Source organism: Cervus elaphus, chromosome 27 (genome assembly GCF_910594005.1).
Source record: "Cervus elaphus chromosome 27, mCerEla1.1, whole genome shotgun sequence".
NCBI classification, from domain to species: domain Eukaryota; kingdom Metazoa; phylum Chordata; class Mammalia; order Artiodactyla; family Cervidae; genus Cervus; species Cervus elaphus.
Genome location: NC_057841.1, coordinates 59,050,909 through 59,068,974, shown reverse-complemented (window position 1 = coordinate 59,068,974; position 18,066 = coordinate 59,050,909). Strand labels below are relative to the sequence as shown.

Genomic DNA, 18,066 nt, shown 5'->3' with positions numbered 1-18,066 from the left:
GCGTCTGTGGGTGTGGCTCGGGGACGAGGCAACAGTGCCATCAAAGCAGGTGCTCTGGGAATCTTCAGGCCCATTCCTGTAGACACACTTGCTTTCCTCTTTACAGTGGGATGTCTCTGTGTGCATCCAATTTTATGGATCAGATGACACTCAACTCATGAAGGACAGTTCAGATGACTGTGGCCTTTGAGTGAAGGTGCAGCCAGCCTGCCATGAGGGAGCTGGAGCAAGAAGTACCCGAGCTCACCCCATCCCTGCCGGTGCTCCCCACTGGCTGCATCCGCCCAAGAGACAGAGAGCCCATTGCTGCGTCTACATGAGCCAGCCTCTGGGGTCTCCGTGCAGGATGAAGAGGAGAAATTCACTGGTTGGGCTGTGGTAGTGGCCTCTAAGATGGCCCCCACTGACCTCTGCCCCCTGGAATTCACCCCCTGTGTAGTCCTCTCCCGTGTTGGCTGGTCTGTGCGACCAGTTAAAATACAGCAGAAATGATGAAGTGTCATTCGTTGGGTGGGTTATGAAAAGGCACTACAGTTTGGGTTTTAATCGCTGTGGCATGTAGTAGCTTCCTAAGATGGCCCTGGGATCCCTGCCACCTCCTGGGATTCATGCCCTGGTGTACAACCCTTTCCTGGAGCGTAGGCTGGACCAAGTGACTCGAATCTACGGAACAGAAAACGGCAAAAGGGATGGGAAACCAAGGACAGCGGCTTCCATCTTGCTTCACACTCTCTTGCCTTCTTGCTCACTTGCTCTGACGAAGGACACTGCCTGCTGGAAAAGCCCTCATGGCAAGGAGCTGAGGGAGACCTCCGGCCAAGAGCCAGCAAAGAACTGAGGCCCTGAGTCCAACAGCCTGAGGAACTGAGTCCTCCTGACACCCACAGGGGTGTGTGGGAAGAGCATCACCCAGGTGAGACCTAAGAATCTTAGACTCTGCTCACTTCGGCAGCACGTCTCCTAAAACTGGAATGGTAACAGAGATTACCATGGCCCCCGTACGAAGATGGCACACAAATCTGCAAAGGGTTCTGTGTTTTTGTGTTCTCTCACAACAGCTTTCATCACAAACTGCTAAAAAACAATCTTACATGAGCTCCAGGTGGCACCGTGATGGCAGCCTTTTTAGAAACCCAGTGCCTGAGACCCAAGCTAGGCCTTGCCAGACTCCTGGTCCACAGGCAGTGTGAGAAAATGACTGTTGGTGCAGTTTGGAGGTCATTTATTATACAGTATAGAGTATCGGTAACCAATACAGTCTCGCTGCCTCTCCCCCTCCCTCCACTTACTTCTGGGGAGTCAGCTGTCCTGTCCTTGGGGAGCCCACGTGACATGAGACCTCCTGTCAAGAGCCAGATCCTCACCTACTCAAGCCTCCAGGTAACTGCAGCCCCTGCCCCGCAGCTTGATTCAGAAGAGACCTTGTGTCAGAATACCACCCACCCCCCCATCCACTCCCCAGTGCTTCACCCTCAGAAGCTACCCGAGATAATACCATTTGCCTTTCAGCTGTAGGTAACTGATGCATGGGCAAAAAAGGCATTCAACGAAGAGGGAAAGGGGAGTCCATGAAACTGGGTGAAATATCCTTAAATAAAAGTATCTATTTGGTTTACATATTTGATAGACTGAGCCTACCAGTGGACTTATTTTCATAACTAAAGTATGTTTTCCTTTCACTCAGAGACAAACTCTGGTATTCCAGTAAGTTGAGAATGATGACCTTAGCCACCCTTTATTTACTATCTGTGACTGCTGGGCCCTGAACTTAACCATCCTTCACAAACAGGGAAACTGAAGCTCAGGTTAAGCGCATTCAGCTGTAGTCACACAGCAAAAGGCAGAATCAGAACTCCAGATCTGAAGCCTCAGTTCTTTACACAGTGTTATTATGACCTTCCTAATGCTGATCTTTGTAAGTTAAAAATGGAAATAACACCCTATAGAGGGAGGGGATATGTATACTCACTGCTGATTCAGACTGATGTAAGGCAGAAACCAACACAACGTTGTAAAGCAATCATCCTCCAATTTAAGATAATTTTTAAAAAAAATACACACTATAATCCAAGTAACACAGAATTACATTCCTAAATTCACTGAAGTTAGAAAGTTAAAGCGTCTTCATATTCAAGGTAGGCAATGAATGGGAGATAGGACTACCCCTAGCTCTGCCCCTCACCCCCACCACCGCCCCAGCTCGCGGCTGATGACGACATGAATCGTCGTTGATTTGATAACGACATAAATTCCACAAGCATCCCAGGATCTGGGATGAACCCCTGGGTCTGGTTTCCAGGAGGGCCTGACCGCGCCCACAGCCGGGGTGGGGCGGAACTGGGAGACCCAGCAGGGAAGTTGGGGAGATGGAGGCCGGAGGGATTGGGACTACAACGCTGCCCGGGGTGTCTCGTGGCCAAGGAGACCCCAGGCAAGACTGTGCCCCCTCGAGTCCCCAGAGCAGCCGGAAGGGAGGGGGTAGCCCGAAGGCGGCGCCGGAACCGGAAGTTGCCTCTGCCTGAACCGAAGATGGCGGCTGCGGCGCCGCTCGCCCTAGCTCCGTAACCTCCCGTAACCAATGGAGCCGCGACGCTGGGGTGACTTACGGCGACGGCTTCTGCGCGACGTTCGATGATGCAACCTTCGAGTTGAGGAGGCCGCCGGCGCACGCCGAGGGGAGACCAGGCGGCTGCGTGTTGGCGGCGATGTCCTTGGAGGTGGCCAGGGCGCCCGCAGGGATGGTGCTCGGTAAGTGAGGCCGGGGTCCGGGGGGATGTGAGTGGAGCCCCTGCCGCGGGCAGCCCCCGCGTTCCGGCCTAGTACAGCTCTCAGCGCCGCGCGCGCGGATGGAGGCAGGCGGGGAGGGCGGGCCGGGCCGGGCTTCTCCCGGGCGCGGCAGGCTCCCCGCGCGGTCCCGGTGAGGGAAAGCCCGTGATTCCGCTGAGAGAGGCCCGGACAGACCTCAGGGCCGCCCCCGAGTGTCTGCGTCTTCCGAGTGACCGTCAGGAGGGGGTATTCGAGAATGCCCCTCTCGCTCACCTGGGAGGCCATCTGGTGCAGTAGGAAAAGGAGAGGATGTAGGAGATCCGAAATGATGTCTCTGCCCGCTCACAGTTGTGAGGCTCTTGTGCAATTCGTTTACCTTCGGAGCTTTTGGTTTCCTTTAAAGGCCAGAGGAAACTGATGTTTATTTTGATTTTCTGTGCTCTGGCACCAGGATATCCGATTTATATATTTCATCCTCAGTAAGTACTTAAAGATATGCGTATCGTTTCCCTCATTTTACAGGCTCAGAAACAAGCCCAGAAAGGTTAAGTGAATTTTCCAGGGTCCCTGGCTGTTAAAGTGCAACGTCCCAGTTGGCCAGTCTGGCTAACTACAAAGCCCTTGCTTTGTTGTTGGGATTCAAGTAGATATTAATAGGAGAAGTATCGCAAAGGAAAATGATCAAAGTTCATTTTGAAAAGCTAAATTTGATCAGTCTCTTCTTACGGGATGGATGTCCTTGGATAGGGGAGTGGGAAAATAAACTGATATAATTTCTTTTGGACTTTGATACATTTTTAAAATTAAAATTTAAGAATCTTTTGGCTGCACCGCATGGCATGTGGGATCTCAGGGATCCCAGGATGGAACCCACACCCCCTGCATTTCCAGTCCTGGATTCCCAGCACTGGATTTCCAGTCCCTAATGGAGCATGCAGTTGTAACTACTGGGCCAGCAGGGAAGTCCCTGGAATTTGATAATTTTCACTGATCAGATACATGTTCTGTTTACAAAGATAAAGAATGGATAAAGTAGCTGCAGTATGAGGTGACTTAATTACTGACCAAACGAGTAACTTATTGTCTTTTTGTAAAACAGCAGAGCTGTATGTCTCCGACCGAGAGGGAAATGATGCTACCGGTGATGGAACCAAGGAGAAACCTTTTAAAACAGGCCTTAAGGTAGTGCCTCTTCCTCACTAGGAAAACGACTTTGTATTTATTAATGATTCCTGCCAGTTACTATATGACTTGTCAGGAGTTTTATCTCAAGCACTAGATTTGAAGAGAACTTTCGGGAAAGGGCAAGTAAGGGGTGTATACAGGTATGTAGCTTTAAGGATATTAGATACTGTATACCTAAAGTTATTTGAACTTTCTTTTGGTGGGGAGGGGAACACATGCCTTGAGGCTTGTGGGATCTTTAGTTCTCCGGCCAGTGATTGAACCGAGGCCCTTGGCAGTGAAAGCACTGGATTTCCAGTCCCTAACCACTGGGAATTCCCCTTAAACATTTTAAATAGGTGCCTTCTTTTCTTCCTTACCATCAGCATTGCATCATGGAATTTTTCTCTCCAATGAATCAAATGACCAGTTTTTTAGTTCTTGTAGAGATAAAAATTATCTTCCCATAGTCATTCTGAGTTTATTCCAATCATTTCTTCCAAACTGACTCCTCAGAGTTCTCTTGGTGAATTTACCACTTGAATCCAGGTGTGATCTTGAACCTTGAGATTGAGGAACCTGATTTATATCAGTACCAAGAAAGGGACCCATTCCTCAGAACAGACTCTCAGGATTTCATGAGTCTGGAGCCTAAAGCCAGGATGCTAATTTAACAGTAAATTATTATTTCTCAGGGTAGTAGAATCCATTAGTAAGTTTAGCATGTTCTCTAAGCCAACTTACATGAAAGGCCAAATACAGTTCAGATGAGTTCTTCAAGAGCTTGGACTCAGGACGTGGGTATCTGATTGTATCAGGTTACGGTGTAGGGCTAGGAAGCCTTCCCTCTGAAGGTATCTGTGGCCTTGCCTGTTGGCTGGAATGGCTACAGCTGCCACAGAAGGAAGCTGGATCGTGCCCTGTCCCAGGGCGGCACCAGGAAGAGCACTGCCCTGACTTTGCTGTGTATCCGTGGCCGGCCAGTCCCCTTCTTGGGAGCTGTGTTACAGTATTTGTTTAGGTCATTAGCAAGTGTTCCTGTCCAGGACCACTGGCTCCTCTTTTAGCTCATGCTCTGATTATGTTTTGGTGTGTCAAACACGGATCTTACTTTTTAAACCTTAGCGGAAAGACTCTTATTTCAGATTGTTGGGGTGATTCCCCAAAACTGACAGTAGTGTTTAGATGAATGTATGCTGTTAGCAAAAAGTGTGCCAATCTGATTTGGAGAATTACACTTAGGTTCTTTCAATGTGTAATAGCAAAGAAGGAGTCAGTACAGACTGTCAGGTAGTAAATCAATTCTTAGTGATTTACAAACTTCTTACAAAGTCTGATTGTTAAAAGGAGAAGCTGAACTCTGTTGGATGTTTCCAAAAGATCCAGGTTCCCTCCTCCTCTCTAGCAGTAATTGAGTTGAGACTGGTGTTCAATCAAGATGAAAAGTATTTTTCAGGTTTGGAAACGAGATCTTTAGAAAAGGTTCCTTTTCATAAGCTTCAGATGTTAAACTAGAGACAACAACTCATTATGTTTCTTGATTGATGATAACTTAGGAGCAGATTTGAAGGAATATTTGAAGCAATTAATAAAATACTTATTTTTTATATACTTCCAACCATCTATTTTTTTAGAAAAGAATATAAACTGTAAGATATCAAATGATAGGGTGGCATCAGATATGTTCCAGTATTGGTGAAAAGGGGGTACATATTCTACACACGGGAATTTTTCCAGTTAAACGAGACAGACTTCTGTGTAGCTGACCACTGTGTTGAGAGTTTCTGAAATGACTTGCCTGGATCCTTGGTGAGGATTAGCCACCCAGAGGCGCTCTGCAGTTGGCCTTCGCTGTTAGCTGTGCCTTCTGTTGTCAGCATGCTTCCTGCTGGTCCCTGTGGCCTCTTAAAATCTGCTGCTTCTTGTTCACTAGTATGGGAAACTATATGGATGGTCTCCTTTAAGTACAGTCTTCTTAGTACGTTCAGCCGTGCCTTCTATCAGCATTGACCTTTGGCTGGTGGGGTCTTTATGTTTTCTTCTGGGCTCTTGATAATGTTCTAGGTGATTGAAGTTACCTCGTGAGTCAGGAGTTATCTTAATTTTAAACATTGCATGATGTTAAAGGAATGTCCTTTTTCTCCCTTCCCCAAGGCTTTGATGACAGTTGGAAAAGAACCCTTTCCTACCATTTATGTAGATTCACAAAAAGAAAATGAGGTAAGGTGAACCCGAAACGTTACAGAATCTGATTTTGTGAAGAAATTTCCACTAGAATACAGTGGTCTTGAAAGCGCTGACTGCCTGTTTGCCCTCCAGAGGTGGGATGTTATCTCTAAGTCCCAGATGAAGAACATCAGGAAGCTGTGGCACAGGGAGCAGATGAAGAGTGAGTCCCGGGAGAAGAAGGAGGTGAGCAGCGCGTGCTGTGGGCGCCTTTCGGTTTAGGACCCCAGATGCCGTGCTAACGGATTGCCCGCTCACTCAAACTAGGCAGAAGACAACTTGCGAAGAGAGAAGAACCTGGAAGAAGCAAAGAAGATCACCATTAAAAACGACCCAAGTCTTCCAGAGCCGAAATGTGTGAGTGTGACGCATGTTGTTTCACGTGTGGTGGGCCCACGGGTCCCCCTGTGTCTGAGGAGCGTCTGCCTGCTCTGGCCTTTGCAGTGTTCGTCTTTTCTTTCAGAAGGGGGAGAGAGCGGTAGTGCTGGAGAGTTGTGAGTCTGGCCCTTGGGCTCACTTTTTAATAAAATTGAGTAATCGCCATGTTGAACACATTCTGTCCCCACTGAAAGCTGCCAACTGTGGCATCCAGGCCCGGTGGGCTGTGGTTACCCTCCCTGGGGCAGTTTACTCACCGTAAAAGGAGGAGGTTGAAATCCATTATTCTCATGACCTCTTAAGAGAAAAAGGTTTTTGTGTTTGTTTTTTTTTTAATTGGATTATATCTATGTTCTTTCTGGAAGAGAATAGTTATTATTGCTACTGAGCTGTTGTGTTTTTCTTGCTTCCTTAGTGAGGGAGCTGTGTGCTCGGCCACACCCGCCAGCCCCTTCCTCCCCGCGCCCCGTCCCCCAGATGAAAGCCAGCCTTGGTAGCTTCCACCTCCCAGGGTGCCAGGAGGGTCCGTGAGGTCAGGGAAGGGGCTCTGTGTGGGCTAGGGTTGTTGCTGCCATGAATTTCATTGATTCACTGACGAGCAATATCTGAAGTTCTGGGTGTTTCTCTCGGCCAGTTTTGCACTAAGACAAAGAAGACCTGGATTTTTTTTTTTTTTAACTCCTCTGGCATGGTGAGATTTTTTGACCGTAACATGCAGTCAAGTGGGTATCTGCAGTTTTACATCATTTTTGGTTTTTTTTAAACACTTTACTGCCATCCATCCGATATTCATGACAAAGTTGGTATGTGATGAATGACATGCTGGGTCAAACATTATTTACTTTAACTTGACAGGTGAAGATTCGGGAACTAGAAGGATATAGAGGCCAAAGGGTAAAGGTATTTGGCTGGGTCCACAGGCTGCGTCGGCAAGGTAACTGGCATGGTTGTACTTTTCTCTCTTTAATTTTCAATATGCCTATAGTCTTAAATGAAGAACATGAGGAAAAGCATTTATTGGAGGGTATTTTTGTTTGGGAATGCTAGCTCTTCAAAGGAAACAGTGACTGATATCCTAAGTTCATTCTTTTAATACAACTATTGAAAGTTTAAAAATTATTTAAATGTTGCTTAACTGTAATGGATACAATCAGTTGTATCCTTTGATCCTGGAAACAATGATCAGGAGGTATCCAGGAAATATTTGTTGAACTGAATTGAATTATGTAATGAAAAGCAGGGGGTACATTACAGCAAGTGCAGAGCCAAACCTGAAACTTGGCTGGTGTCAGTGATGTTGATTTTTATGACTAGCATATTTGTACTTGGTCCTGATGTTTTGCTTTCTCTTTTTATTATTATTTTTTTGCATGTTTTTTATTGTAAGTGGTTATCAAATGCTTCATAAAAAAAGAAACGGGGCATAAAAAGCCACGCGTGCTTCTGTGTGGCCGTGTATCACCCTCCACGGAACGCACTGTGCTGGGCGTTGCAGGGGACGCGGGCGTGAAGGAGGCTCGGCCCCTCGACTCAGATGTTTATGTCTTGCCTTCCCATGATGCTGTGGGTCAGGAGGCTTGCGTGGGGTTTGAAAATCAGTAAAGAAGGTAAAATACTTTGCAGATACCGAGTAGTGACACTGCTTCAAAGGAACGAGGCCCCGTAGGAGGTTTGGATTTTCCACATTTAGACTTGGCAGTTCCTTCATAGAAGATTAAATTATGAGAAAGTGCTTCCAGGTGCCTCAAGAACAGTCCGGCTGAACTTCCTCTTTCTTGTTTTTAGGAAAGAATTTAATGTTTCTAGTGTTGCGGGACGGTACGGGTTTTCTCCAGTGTGTCTTGTCAGATGATTTGGTAAACATTTTCTCATATTTACGATGGCTGAATATTTGATTTTTTCAGTAGTTTCCTTTATTGTTAGTTTAGGGAATTTGGGCATCTGGATACTTACTTTAAACTGTTACTGTGGGAAATGTCAAACATCTCAAAAATGGAACAGCAGGAGGAAACCGCCCAGGCTCCTCTCTCAGCCTCAGTAATGTCTCAGTTAGGCTGTGACCGAGTGCCGTGAACTGGGGGGCATGGGAACAACGGAAGTTTATGTCTCACGGTTCTAGTGGTTGAAAGTCCAGATCAGGCTGCCGGCACGGTCAGGTTCTGGTGAGGGCCGTCTTCCAGGTTGCAGACTGCCCACTTCCTGTTATATCCTCATCCTTGCAGAGAAGGGAAGGCATTAGTCCCGTTCATGAGGGCTGCACCCTCATGCCCTGATGTAATCCTCACTACCTCTCAAAGGCCCCACCTGACAGCAGGAAAGGGTTTAATCGTAGGGATTTGGGAGGGATACACATTAAGTCTTCAGCAACTAATAACTAATATATTCCCAATTCTGTTTACTCCTCCCCCCTTTTATCTCCCAGACATCATATTTCATGTAAACATACTTGCATATGCTGCCCCAGGAAGAAATATTTTTCATATAACCACATAATCATTATCACACCCCCTCCCCGAAAAAATATCCAGTCAGATTCTCCCAGTTGATGCATAATGTCTTTTTACACTTGGTTAGTTAGAATGAGGATCTGAACAAGAACTATATGTTGCCTACAGTTGATAATGTCTCTGAAATCTCTCTCAATCTATAGCAGTTCTCCCCTTTCATTCTCTTCTATCACATTCCCCCATGCCATTTATTGGAAAAAATTGGGTCATTTGTCCTGTGGGACTTGCCACATTCTGGATTTGGTCGATTGCATCATAAGGTGTAAATGTTCCTCTATCCTTTGTGTTTCTTACAAGCTGGAGGTTAGGTCTGATCAGATTCAGGTCTTTTTAATATAACTACTGCATGGACATAGCTGTCTTCTTTCAATTACATCACATGATGAATCACATAATTCCAGTCATCCTTATAATTAATGGACTCAGGTGTTGATGGCCTGATCCCTCCCTTATAAAGTTCTCCTTCACTTTTTTAAAGAGATGTGGACTAGTGCTATTCATGCATGTGTGTGTGTGTGTGTGTGTGTGTATAAAGGATGTATGCACATATGTGTGTGTCTGTATAAACATTTGATTGAATGGTGTCTTTTATTTTGCTAGTTTTGGACTAGATAACTTGTTTATAAATAATCCCCTTTGCTTTCTATTTGGTAGAATATGTTACTATAAATGTGAGCAACTGAATTTGAACTTGATCTTTCTGTAGTGTCAGTGTTACAACGGTGTTGTCTTGTCCACTGAGAGCAGCGTTGCAGTGTATGGAATGCTGAATCTTACCCCGAAGGGCAAGCAGGTGAGTGTGTTGAGTTTCTCAGAGAAGAGTGGTATGCTTGTTGCTTTTAGTGTCTTTGTTTTTTTTGGAATTTAGCATTATAAATATAAAGATGTGATGCACTTGCTAACTTTAGAGTGCCTTTGCCTTTTCCAGTGAAATACATGTGCCATACAGCTTGTATGATGTAACAATCTCAGTGATTTCCAGCCTGAAGAATTACTGAATAATCTTCAAGGGCGAGAATAACTTGCTGTTTATATGTGAATAATTTTTTAGACCCAGTAATTAAATATGAGCTTACTGAAACTGTTGACACAAGTGAGAATCCCTCACCCTGTACATTCTCTGTTTCCTTCTCCCTCCCTTTCTTCCTCCCCACCCCGTTTAAAACGGTAGGCTCCGGGGGGCCACGAGCTGAGCTGTGACTTCTGGGAACTGATTGGGTTGGCCCCCGCCGGAGGCGCTGACAACTTGATCAACGAGGAGTCTGACGTCGACGTCCAGCTCAACAACAGACACATGATGATCCGGGGGGAGAACATGTCGAAGATCCTGAAGGCGCGCTCCGTGGTCACCAGGTGCTTCAGAGACCACTTCTTCGACAGGGGGTACCACGAAGTGAGTGTGCGTGGGTCACCCTCTGCAGACGATGCCTTTTGGCATGGTTGAACTTGAGCCCCGGTGCTCACGGAAGGCCTCTGTTTACCCCTTTCCTGTTTGTTTGCACACAGATTACTCCTCCAACGTTAGTGCAAACACAGGTGGAAGGCGGTGCCACACTCTTCAAGCTGGACTACTTTGGGGAAGAGGCATATCTGACCCAGTCCTCTCAGCTCTACCTGGAGACCTGCATTCCTGCTCTGGGGGATGTCTTTTGTATCGCACAGTCATACAGGGCGGAACAGTCCAGAACACGAAGGCACCTGGCTGAGTATGTGGTTGTCTTTTTGCTTTTGTTTTAAATTTTGTTTTCTGAGAAAACCTGTTCAGAGAAGCAGTCTTCATGGAGGTACATGACAGTCTGTGTAAAACCTCTGAAGTATTAAGAGGTTTTATAAAGGGCACTTGAATGAGTTCATGGAAACTGTCCAAGAAGTTCTGCCTCTTAGGTCATAGCTCACGAAGGTCTGTTGATTTGCTGTCTCTTGATCCTTTATGTGTTGGGGAATAAGCAAGAAATCATTAAGAAGGGGGGAAAAGAAGTCAGGTGGGCTAAAATGAATTTGCAGAGTTGGGAGTTGATTAGCAAGGTGGGAGTTTTACTTTTATGGACAGCTTCCTAGCATTAAGATCCTTGGTTGAGAGAAACTTAGTGGGAAGAAGGGCAGCTCTGAGCTAGTGTCGTGTTCCTCAGATACACTCATGTGGAAGCTGAGTGTCCTTTCCTGACCTTCGAGGAGCTCCTGAGCCGACTGGAGGACTTGGTGTGTGACGTGGTCGATAGAGTCTTGAAGTCACCTGCAGGAAGCATAGTGCGTGACCTCAACCCGGTAGGTCTGCCGTCGTATGGTAACACGAAATGAGGATTCTGTTTTAGAAGGCAGCAAAGTCCACATTCTTGATTTTTATAGATTTAATAGTTTGGTGAGCTTTGAAATAAATGACTGTTTTTGAATTGCAGTTGGTGTATAACATATCACATTTAGGCGTACACCGTAATGCTTCGAGACACATACATTAGCAAATGGGGCTTCCCTGTTGGCCCAGTGGTTGAGGGCCCACCTGCCCCTGCAGGGGACATGGGTTCGATCTCCAGTCTGGGAGGATTCCGTATGCCTCGGGGCTGTGGGGCCTGCGCACCACAACTGCTGAAGCCCACATGCGCCAGAGCGTGTGCCCCAATAACGCAGACCCAGCGCAGCCAGAAACATAAAATTTAAAAACAGAAAATGACCCCCATGCCACACCTAGTTACAGCTTTTTTCTTGTGATGCAACCTTTCAAGATCCTTTCTTACCAGCTTTCAAAGGTATAGTACAGTATTACTGATTATAGTCACCATGTCATACGTTACATCCTATTGGGACTTAACTTCTTTTGTATCTGGAAGTTTGTACTTTTTGATCCCCTTCACCCATTACCAGACTGATATTTTGAAGACTAAAATTGGATACTAGTTATTGCCAATAATTTCATAGTATTTTAACTTACATAGAAAGTTGGTATGTCTTTTCCACTTTTAGGGATGTCCAGTGTTTGGGGGGTTTTTTTGACTGCACTGCATGGCTTGTGGGATCTTAGTTCCAGCTGGACCCTTGGCAGTGGAAATGCAGAGTCCTAACTACTGGACTGTCAGAGAATTCCCCGAATTGCTTTTAAGTCTGAAAGAACTTTTTTTAAGGTTTAAAAGTAGTATTTATTTCTGAAAAGTTAACATGTGCATAATAGGAAGCCTAAAAAACACAAGATGCAAAAAGCAAAGTCATTCATAATCACAAGCAGTTTTCCATTTGATGAGTCCTTCTAGCTCTTAGGTGTGTATTTTCACAACTAAGCATCCGTTTTTATATAATTAAGATCATAGTTATGTATCACACTGTTTCACACATCATGAATATTTACCGTTTCAAAATCCCAAAGCTATGAATATTTTGATAAACAAGAATGCACTATACCAGCTCAATCTGGAAGGTAAAAGAATGTAATCCAGCCTTTCTTGGCGACAAAAATGGCAATAGGCCTTTAGACAAAGATATTGGCAGAGTTAGGATTAAAATTCCCTTAATGGCCAATTAAAAATGAGACCTAAATCAACAGAGTACACAAAGTATAATGCTTCTAAGAGGATTCATTATCTGATCCAAACTATTGAAAGTATTGACAAGGAGGTATGTTTCCATTAAATTAATTACTTAATAGTGCATTCCTATAGTACCAAGAAATGTGCACACATCAGTGGTTATCATCAAAACACAAACGTAAACACGTCCACACGCACCCCTCCCTTTATGCTTCTGCCCCTCTCCCTTTATGCTTCTGCCCCTCTGTTGCCAGCGTGAATGAGCAAGTCTTGCCGTTCGTCAAGTCATATCCAATGATAATGGTAAATAGCGTCTCTTGAAATGTTCGTGTGAATGTTTCTTTATGTACACCGTGTTTTTCCTTTCTACTGTAGAATTTTAAGCCCCCTAAACGGCCTTTCAAACGGATGAACTATTCAGATGCTATTGTGTGGCTGAAAGAACACAACATAAAGAAAGAAGATGGAAGCTTCTATGAATTTGGAGAGGTATGAAATCCTCTGTAGTCACTGTGTCAAAGGGAGCCTTGTGCTTAAGTGGATTGCTCCTTCTGGTCACCAGTAATGTAGGAGGCATCTGCTTGTTGTTAAATGATAACCACAGACCCTCCTTCTTGGGCTAGTGTGCGGATCCATGGCTCAGGTATAGAGTGGACGTTAGGGCAGTGCCTTTCTGTGGTCTTCAGTACACATTAGCCAGTTTGTGGCCTTCACACCCCATCCTTTGTCTCATTCCTCTTCCATAAGTCCATGTTCTTACTAGCTCTAGTTGTAATCCTCTAGACTGGCAGGACGCTTCAGATCATTCTGAACTTTGACATCACATGCAAAGTGTTGCCATGTGTGTATGTTTGTTTTGGTTTTCTGGAGAAAGTAACTGACTTTCAAAAAAGGATGAAAAGTGAAAGTGTTAGTTACTCAGTCATGTCTGGCTCTGTGCTTCCTCATGGATTATAGCCCACAGGCTCCTCTGTCCATGGGATTTCCCAGGCAAGAATATTTCCTTCCCCCCAAACAGTGAATTAAAACTCCTTCGAATGGAGGAGGTTCAAAGAAGAAAATAGCCAGTGGTTAAAATGTAAAACCAGGAGAGAAGGCTTTGATGGGGAAGGTGGCCCAGCGCCGCAGATACACTGAGCATGTCTGTCTTGCCCAGGACCACCTTCCCAGCACTGTTTGTGGGAATAGGTTATTAACACTATTCCAAACCCTCTTCCTTGTGCATTTAACCACTCCTTACATAGTATTTACAAATCTCTTTTACAAATGAAATGTGTGATTTTTGTTTCATTTTTAGAAAGAAATTACAGAGAGAGGACAGGGTACTAGGCTTATATAAATTACTTTGTTTCATGAATTCGGTTGACCTTGTGTAAAACCAGATTCTGTGCTGAAAACCTGAGTGCTATCACCACCTAGTACAGCAAGGTGGTGGGGTTGAGTGGAAAGAACGTGAGCCCCCCAGGCTTCAATCCTACCCCTGTCCTTGCTGCTGAGCAAGAGGCTAGCGACCCCGCTGTCTGATCCCGTCTCTGCCTTGGAGGTGACGTCCGCTTGCAAAGTCAGAGGACCTACTGAACTCAGTGCCCGGCAGGCAGCCCTCCAAGCCTGTCAGCATTTCCTCTCCATGTCAGCTAGGATAGAGCAGAGGTCTTCAGACCCTGAGACGTGCAGGGAGACCCTTTTCCTGTAGTTAAGTTGTACTCGTGACTAGTACCTAAAGAGCTCACCTCCTTTTTCCTACCTGGACTGTAGAGGGCGCAGGGCTCCAGGGAGAGCTTGCAAACCACTGTGCCCGGCGATGGGGGAGCTCCCTCAGTTCTTAACCTTAAATCAATCAGTCTTGCCCCATTCTCTCCAATCAGTTTTTACTGGGACAAGTTTTTTTCAGTTTGAACTTGAATTTATGTGTGGTTTACTGAAGGATACGTGAGCAGAAAACAGATTAACTTGATTCATCATCATCTAACCTCTCTTGGCTAACTGCTCCAGGTGTGGTTACACTTATAAATTCGACACTGGTTATTTGTCTTACAGCCGTGTCTTAGGACTGTTGAAGGCATGCAGATTTATTGTAACAGGAAAGGAGCGGAGATAACAGGGGAAGTTAAAGATGGGTGTTATTAATAACATGGTGTGTGTGTGTAGATCAATGATGTTGTGAAGCATCTGCTGATTATCCTACACCTTATGGGACTGGGTGGACTGTGTTTGCTTCAGACCCAGATAAAACTGGCCACTGGAAAGGGATAATGGAGCAGTATATCACCCCCCCACCGTGTGTGTCTTGGTGTGTTTTCATTCCTCGTGTGACGTGGCCCAGGTGTAATGTAGGAAGAGGCAGATCTGCTTACAGAGATGGTCCCTTACATCCGTGTGGTCACGGGTTATGGGTGGACGTGTGTTCTGGGCTCTATTGGGTGAGTAAGATGATGGACTGCCGCTGGATCAGAGAGCTGCTTCTGCCAAGGCGCCTTTGGAGGCGTCGATGTTCATGAAGCCCCTGTCTAACCTCAGGACATCCCGGAAGCTCCGGAGAGGCTGATGACGGACACCATCAACGAGCCCATCCTGCTGTGTCGCTTTCCCGTGGAGATCAAGTCCTTCTACATGCAGCGCTGTCCTGAGGACCCCCGCCTCACCGAATCTGTCAGTCCAGGGCTCAGATAGTGATTTTACCTTTGGAGGGTAGAGGGATGGTGAGGGGGTGGTGGGGTGGGGGCTGAGGGGGGCCACTGCAGTAACATACAGCTCACAGCAAGTATTTTATTATAAATCTTCCAACATTTCAAGAAGTGTTTTCTGCCCTCTTACTGTGTTTAACCCGCCTCATTGAATTATAGCATTTGAGTCATATTTGAGTTTGGCACGATCATCAGACGCTTTTAGTGATTTCCATTGAAACTCTAGAGCAGCACCGTGACTGACAGCATGGTCTCAGTCAAAACACAGCAAGTAAGACTGTTTTATTTGCTCATTCTGAAAGGTCGACGTGTTGATGCCCAACGTTGGTGAGATTGTGGGCGGCTCCATGCGTATCTGGGATAATGAAGAGATCCTGGCAGGTTACAAAAGAGAAGGGATTGACCCCACTCCCTATTACTGGTACACGGACCAGGTAAAAACTATTTTATTAAATAAGCCCTTCAGTGCTTTTTCAGTATAATAGTTCTGTGTGTATTGAGATCATCAGAAGGGGAGAATTCAGGTTGGTACGTTAGCATGTGAATGAGCTGTGTTCAGTCTCGTGGTTTTAACAGTGTGGCATGTGAGTATTGCGCGTTTTGTCTTTGGCCACTAGCATGTTAACTTAATTTGAAAACCTGTTAACTGCTGGCCTCGCTTGTTGCTATTGAGTTTTTAAAAATGTGTCATTAGATCCTACTAATATCTAGTCGTTCCTTTTCTTCTGATACACAGATATTAGCTTAATTTGAAGTGTGAAATCCCTTCTTTCTAGGGTGTTAAATCCCTGGTTTATTTTTCATATCAAAATATTTTTTCCCATGTGGTCCATGAAGGAGTGTAGCTTAAGGGTTGAATTCCTTGTTTATTTTTGGCTGCGCTGGGTCTTTGTTGTGGAGCACAGGCTTCTCATTGCGGTGGCATCTCTTGTCACGGAGCGCGGGCTTCAGTAGCTGCAGTGCCCGGGCTTAGCTGCTCCTGAGCGCGTGGGATCTTCTCGGGCCAGGATCAAACCCGTGTCCCCAGCATTGGCAGGCAGGTTCTTAACCACTGGATCCGCAGGGAAGTCCAGGGGTTATCCCTTAACCACCATAAGCTGACTCATTTTACAGCAGAAAACTTTCACTATTTTAGACAAAATTGTAAAGTAAGTCTTTATTCCTCTGTCTCTCTTTCTAACAGAGAAAGTATGGCACGTGTCCACATGGTGGCTATGGCCTGGGCTTGGAACGATTCTTGACCTGGATTCTGGACAGATACCACATCCGAGATGTGTGCTTGTACCCTCGGTTTGTCCAGCGCTGCAAGCCGTGACCGGTTCCCCCCTCCGCCCCTCGACCCCCAGAGCTTTAAGGAAAGAGCATGGTTCATGGAAGGAACAGACTGCCTCTTAAAAACAAAAAAACAAAATCTTCCCCCCGCCTTTTTTTTATTTCACTGGGGTATGTCCGTTTCTGTTTTCTTTTTTATTCCTGCTACCACAGAAAGCAATTCAGAACATTTTGAATATCAAGTAACATCGATGTTACCATTTTAAGAAAAAAATACCCGTTAAAAAGTTTGGGAGAAACTCTGGCATGTAACTCTGCAGTTAGGAGTATGTCTCAGCGCTTTATCCACCTTTAGGTTGTAATCTTTATGTCGTATGTACCACATATATCATTAAATAATTTTAAATTATGATCTGAGACATTCCAGTAATTTAATCTCTGTCCTTTTAAGTGTAACTGGAATTCTTTTAATTTATATCACTTTATTGTATCAATGAGTTCAACACCTTGGGGAAAAATTGACAATATGCTGTAAAAATCTGCTAGTATTAGAACAGAGCATAAATCAGCAGATATGGGAATGATATGACTACAGTCTTTTGCATCAGTTGTGAATCTTTTCTAAATCTCATAGCTGCGTATAACTCTAAAGCATACAAACTGGTGTGGAAGAATTTGTAAAAATGGAATTGCCTTGAACAGTTCGAAGTGACAGCAAATTTTTTGTTTTCTGGCACATCAGTGAGCAGCTTTCTTTGTTGCATTAGTTTAAACTAAAGAGGCAGGGTGATCTTCTGTCTATCCTGATAGTTCCAGAGTAGTTCAGAACAGAAGTTCCCAAAGTGTTTGCAGCTGCCATCTTAAGGACAACCCTCCGTGGTTGTTGGAGTCACCCCACACACTGTGTCTTTAGATCTAATCTCTCTTACCTTATTAACTCTCAGGCTTATTGAATGGTTTCCTTTCAGGTTTGGTTAATTTCTCCCCTCAAATGCATGTCAATGTATTCTCAGTAAGCTGTATTCCCAGCAATCAATAAATGGCCACACATAAAAACTCTTTGCCGACTTACTGTTTTAAAGCTGAATGTCTCTGTTTCACATTAATTCGTGCCTTCTATATTGTTAAAATATTTTTCATGATTTGTATATGTGAAATTAGATATTACTGAATTTAGTAGGTATTACTAAATACATGGTAAGAAAAAGGAAGGTGTTTTTAAAATTAGATGTGGGTCCTAGTTACATCACTTTTATAATCTTTTTGTGTTTCTGGACACATTAGAGTGTATCTTATTTTGCAGTTAAGTGAATGACAGATGGAAATGGGGGCGTTTGTAGTATATTTGGCTTCTATCTTTAAGTAAAAAACACTGGTTAGAATGTGAATGAGCTCTAATTGGATTCAACTTGGCAATTCACTTGATCAGAATTTAGGTGAGGAGATTAGACTCATACATTTTAATTGTATAAATTGGTCAAGCATCTTAAATACTGAAGGAAAGCAGCGGGGCTAGGGGGAGATAAGGGAGTCAAGGTGACATCAAACCAGGGA

General features: G+C 44.9%; 1 protein-coding gene and 1 non-coding gene across 3 annotated transcripts; both read left to right on the top strand.

Moving 5' to 3' along the window:
* Positions 1 to 936: 936 nt before the first annotated feature.
* Positions 937 to 1,041, top strand: LOC122685075. Its single transcript, XR_006338248.1, has one exon. It is a non-coding gene; the product is annotated as a U6 spliceosomal RNA (small nuclear RNA).
* Positions 1,042 to 2,541: 1,500 nt separating this feature from the next.
* On the top strand, positions 2,542 to 17,599 carry NARS1 (asparaginyl-tRNA synthetase 1). Of its 2 annotated transcripts, none has more exons than XM_043889228.1 (15): positions 2,542 to 2,748; positions 3,869 to 3,948; positions 6,085 to 6,150; positions 6,250 to 6,342; positions 6,424 to 6,513; positions 7,390 to 7,468; positions 8,320 to 8,390; positions 9,748 to 9,834; positions 10,213 to 10,434; positions 10,548 to 10,747; positions 11,171 to 11,306; positions 12,932 to 13,045; positions 15,074 to 15,205; positions 15,543 to 15,674; positions 16,424 to 17,599. In XM_043889228.1, the coding sequence occupies exons 1-15, from the start codon at positions 2,706 to 2,708 to the stop codon at positions 16,553 to 16,555; spliced, it is 1,677 nt and encodes a 558-aa protein (XP_043745163.1). In that variant the 5' UTR covers positions 2,542 to 2,705; the 3' UTR covers positions 16,556 to 17,599. The 2 variants fall into 2 exon arrangements, with proteins under 2 accessions (XP_043745163.1, XP_043745162.1); XM_043889227.1 differs by having other exon boundaries at positions 2,543 to 2,748; positions 3,866 to 3,948.
* The last annotated feature ends 467 nt before the right edge of the window (positions 17,600 to 18,066 follow it).

Bases quoted from the DNA above. Each gene is read 5' to 3' on its own strand.
- NARS1 (XM_043889227.1), top strand. From the start codon at position 2,706: ATGTCCTTGGAGGTGGCCAGGGCGCCCGCAGGGATGGTGCTCG. The intron at 6,343-6,423 runs GTGAGCAGCGCG...CACTCAAACTAG, and splicing joins AGTCCCGGGAGAAGAAGGAG to GCAGAAGACAACTTGCGAAG. The intron at 6,514-7,389 runs GTGAGTGTGACG...TTAACTTGACAG, and splicing joins GTCTTCCAGAGCCGAAATGT to GTGAAGATTCGGGAACTAGA.